Source organism: Rhincodon typus, chromosome 28 (genome assembly GCF_021869965.1).
Source record: "Rhincodon typus isolate 14 chromosome 28, sRhiTyp1.1, whole genome shotgun sequence".
Lineage (NCBI taxonomy): Eukaryota > Metazoa > Chordata > Chondrichthyes > Orectolobiformes > Rhincodontidae > Rhincodon > Rhincodon typus.
Genome location: NC_063359.1, coordinates 16,529,597 through 16,534,220, shown reverse-complemented (window position 1 = coordinate 16,534,220; position 4,624 = coordinate 16,529,597). Strand labels below are relative to the sequence as shown.

The 4,624-nt window shown below is 40.8% G+C and overlaps 1 protein-coding gene across 1 annotated transcript in view; it reads left to right on the top strand.

Moving 5' to 3' along the window:
* Positions 1 to 1,935: 1,935 nt before the first annotated feature.
* The window catches only part of LOC109913773 (glutamine synthetase-like), a 190,998-nt gene continuing 188,309 nt past the window's right edge, over positions 1,936 to 4,624 (top strand). Inside the window, exons 1-4 of the mRNA XM_020513322.2 lie at positions 1,936 to 2,051; positions 2,139 to 2,312; positions 2,423 to 2,584; positions 2,985 to 3,131. Coding sequence (XP_020368911.1) covers positions 2,147 to 2,312; positions 2,423 to 2,584; positions 2,985 to 3,131 — 475 coding nt within the window. The 5' untranslated portion in view covers positions 1,936 to 2,051; positions 2,139 to 2,146. The remainder of the gene's footprint in view (positions 2,052 to 2,138; positions 2,313 to 2,422; positions 2,585 to 2,984; positions 3,132 to 4,624) is intronic.

Below are 4,624 nucleotides of genomic sequence, written 5' to 3'. Positions count from 1 at the left end.
AATATTATTGGATAAGCAGACTGATAATCCAGTGAAGGATTTGAGAAAGACATAAAATTACAAAGCGACACTTAAAAGGGTTGCTTAGTTATAAAGACCTTGAATATTATTGAAAACAAGGACAAAGTGATGAATCTTCTTGTCTTGGGACTTTCAGTATAAATGTTAGAATGTCAAATTTCAAATGGCGACAACAATATACACTACAGGAGAAAACAGGTGCTGGTTGGTCAGCAAGTTGTCTCTGATTGGCTAAGACATTGTCCTAGTAAAAGAAATAGGGAAGAGGGAATCTCTATTGTCAGATGTAATTGGATAGCTGTTGCTGAACAATCATGAATGAGCTGATAACTAAACTAACAGCTCATTTAAGATAACCTGTTGAGCTTGTAACATGGCTCATGTACACTTGTTAGCATGACATAACATTCATATACAAGGACATGTTCGCTACACGGGAAAATGTTCAAGCTTTGCACCTTTCTGATTTACCCAGAAGCATGGGAAGCCTATAGACTCCAAATATAAGTCTCCACTATAATCTAGGAGATTACAATGTAAAGAACGTCAATTGTGTGACAATAACAAAGCCCTCATTAAGTTATAAATGAAATACTATGAATAACTCGAGATGCCACACCTTAGGAAGTATATACTAACCTTGGAGAAAGTATCATGTAAATGTACCAACATGACAGATGGAGACAACGTTTAGATTACTGAGGGAGATTACACAAACTAGTATTTTACTCGTCGGAATTAAGAAGGATAAGAAGTGACTTGATTGAAGATCATTAGGTACTATGGAGAACTGATAGTGTTGGTGAAGATAAATTAGTTCCAAAAAGAATTAGAACCAGCCCTTTCAGGAGTTAAATAAATTTCTACTCACAAAGAGTAAAAATTTAGAATCTACTTTCATAAATGACAATTGATTATGGTTCAATTACTAATTTTAAATCTGAGAATGATAGTTTGCTTTGCTAACCAAAGTTATTAAAGGATTTTGAATGAAGGTGGAATTACAGTTCTGGAATTAACATGAATTCATTGAATGCCAGAATAGGTTTGAGGGACCTTATGCTTCCTGCTGTTTTTAAGCATCAGTGGAGGAACAAACCATCCCATCAGCATTCACTCAGCAGGATTTGCTGATACAAGGATCTTCCTCTTGGGAAGTTACATATCGATCATGGACCCATGAATGAGCTATGTTTTTCACTACAGTCAGACCTGCAAACAAGATCCTTGAAATTGGCAGTGCTGGCAAAATGCCCATCCCCACATCCCTGTACCAAAAGTTGTTCAGTGAAAGGAAAAGAATGAATGGCAGGACATGCCTTTTCTCATCATCTGTTTTGTTAGAGCCCTTTCAACTCATTACATCTGTTGCTTTTAGGTAATTAATGTGGAAAGTGTTGTTACCCACAACTCCCTGGAATCTTCTTTCCCTCCCCTTTCTCTTCTATAAATCCCACTGTACTTGACACCTGCCATGACAACGGCCTCTTGTTTCCTGCAGTAATACACAGCCTCACCTGTGCCCACATCCTAGTCAAAATGAACATTATACTTACTCATCAAACTTTATTCTCTTTGCCACAGGGTAATTGGTTAACACATAGGACTAAGAGCCCTAGATGTACCTTTTGTGGTACAGTGGTCGTGTCCCTAGCACAGAGCCAGGAGGCTGGGTCTGAGGCTCCAGAGGTGTGCAATGACCTCATTGAACAGGTTTTTTTTTCAAAAAAATGAAAATCTAAAACTTTAACCTATGTCTCGACTCCGTTTGCCCGCATTGTTTTAAAAGAGAGCTACAGCTACACCTTGTACATGTTGTACTCATTCGCAGCAAATGATCATCAATTACTTGTCGATCCAATTCGAATAAAATCCCACCTCCGCCACGCATCACCTGATGATTCTCAATCCACAATTGGGCGGGACGAATATTAAACCAAAAAAAAGGTTCCGCCCTGCTTGGGTGAGTTAGTTGGAGAGGCTGTTCTCGAATGACAAGTATCGTGATCATTTTTGCTTTCCAAGGCGAGGTAGGAAAAAAGTGATGAGTACCTTTGACTTTTGAGAGAGCGCGTGTGGCTGTAAATGAACATAACTTTGCTGTTTTTGTTCTTCAGAAGTCGAGATGTCTGTGGCTGTAAGTTCCAAGTTGAACAAAACCGTGAGGGAGCAGTACCTGAAATTGCCTCAGGATGGAAAGGTACAGGTGACCTACGTATGGATCGATGGCACTGGAGAGGGACTTCGCTGTAAAACCAAAACCCTGGATTCGGAACCACGGACCATTAAAGGTCTAGTTTCAGTTTTTTTAAATTACCGCGTACAAACTCTGCATTTTTCAATAACTGTTCAACTCGGCTGACTTTTCTTCGGCCCCCCCCCCCCCCCCCCCACATTGCAGATATTCCCGAGTGGAATTTTGATGGGTCCAGTACCTTCCAGGCGGAAGGTTCCAACAGCGACATGTTTCTGATTCCGGTCCGCATGTTCCGGGATCCCTTCATCCTGGATCCGAACAAACTGGTTCTTTGTGAGGTTCTGAAATACAATCGGAAACCGGCAGGTGAGTTTGTGAAACCGTGTTCAGATTTAAAAGCAAACTACTGCGGATGCCGGAAATCTGGAAATTTAAAAAGACACATGCTGGTGAAACTCCACAAGGCTGTTCACCTATCCACAGATGCTGCCAGACCTGCTCGGGTTCTTTATTAAACACTTTTTTTTTGTTTTGATTATGAACCTGTAATCTCAAGGTTGATTAAATCCTGTTTGAAACTTTCCCTTTTTTTAATATCCTGAAAACAAATCTGTGTTACTTTTGAAGGTGTGTCTTAAAATGCTTTTTAATTGTTTGTTTGCAGGACAGTTTCCCCAGATGAATGCATACGCAGTGCTCTCTGAAGTTCAGGGTATGGTATTGTCTTTTGGTTTGAGAAGCTGATTGTCCAATGTATATGTTGCAGAGAGCAACTTGAGGCACACATGTAATGAAGCGATGGATAAAGCGAAGGACGCTCATCCCTGGTTTGGTTTGGAGCAAGAGTACACTCTGTTGGGAATTGATAGGCATCCTTATGGCTGGCCTCAAAATGGATTTCCAGGACCACAAGGTAAGGCCACTTCCAAAGTGTCTTCTGTTGTTAACTGCCTCCAAGTGCTCACAACAGATGAGGTGAAATTTGTTGCAGATACTATTGCAAAAAATGTGCATTGTCAATATAGGATTGGACTAATGAAAACAGGAATTGCTGGAAAAGCTTTGCAGGTCTGCAAGCCGCTGTGCAGAGAAATCGGAGTTAAGGTTTTAAGTCCAGCAACCCCCTCTAGTGTTCTGTCCTGCTTATTGTTTGTATGCCTGAGTTTGGGGGGGTTGGCATCACTTTTTTGGTTCTGTTTTTCGGTGGTTTGTATATCTGGTCCAATTCAATGTGTTTGCTGATTTCTGGTTGGAATACCGGACCTCTAGGAATGCCGTAGCATGTCTCTGGCTTGTGCTATTATGGATGTGTTGTCCCAGTTGAATTAGTGTCCTTCTTTGTCTGTGTGTATTGAGACCAGTGAGAATTGGATGTGGCTAGTTGGTGTTCATGCATTTCTTTATTGTCAGTTTTCTTCCAGTTTTGGCCTATGAGAAACATTATAGTCCTTTGCATGGTATTTTGTATATTACATTAGTTTTATTGATTGTAGGTATGGATCCCTTGTGTCCGTCAGTAGCTATCACAAGGTGGTTGTTGGTTTGTGCACTACCCTGATACCTAGAGATCTTTAGTTTTGTCATCTCTGTCCCTGATGTACAGGAAGGTGGCTAGTGTCTGGCCATGTAGTCTGTTGTGGAGGTAACGGCAGATTGTGTGCTGTTTTGTTTTTTGGGGTATCCGTTCCTTTCTTTTAAAAACTCCATGTGGTCCCGTTCTGCTTTGTGCAATTCTGGGTTGCAGCAGTGTTTTTGTGGCTTGTTTGAATAATGTCCTGATGCAACTCCGCTTTACAAATGTTTGGGTGGTTGCTGGATAATTAAGTATCTGGTCCATATGTGTGGTCTTTCTGTATACACTAGTCTGGAGTTCCCCATTGTGCTTGTGTTCTAACTTTGGGAAGGTATTCTGGTGAGAATGTTGTTTGTCAGTGGGTTTCTGCTAGTATTGTGTGTTTGATAATCGTGAAGGTGTCATCTGTGTAGCAGACCAAGAGTTTGCGTTTTATAGTGGGGAGCACTATTTGTTCTAACCTTTGCATTACAGCTTCTCAAATCACTCCTAAAATTGGGGATCCAGTTGGTGTTCCACTGATTTCATTTTGAATATATGGTTGTTGAAAGTGAAATAGGTTGTGAGGCACAGATGCAGCACTCCTCAGGATGCCTGCCTTCCTGATTTTTGCTTTTTTTTTGGTCCAGCAGTGTGGCAATTGTCTCTTTGCCCAGGTTGCTGTCTATGGATGTAAATAGTGCTGTTGCATCAAAGGATATCATTATCTCATCCTCTTCTATTCTGGTGTCCTTGATTGATGTGGAATTCTTAGCGCATGGAGTGGGTAGTGTTGTCAACTAAATATTTCAGTTTGTTTGTAGATCTTTGGCTAGTCCATATGATAGTGTGCC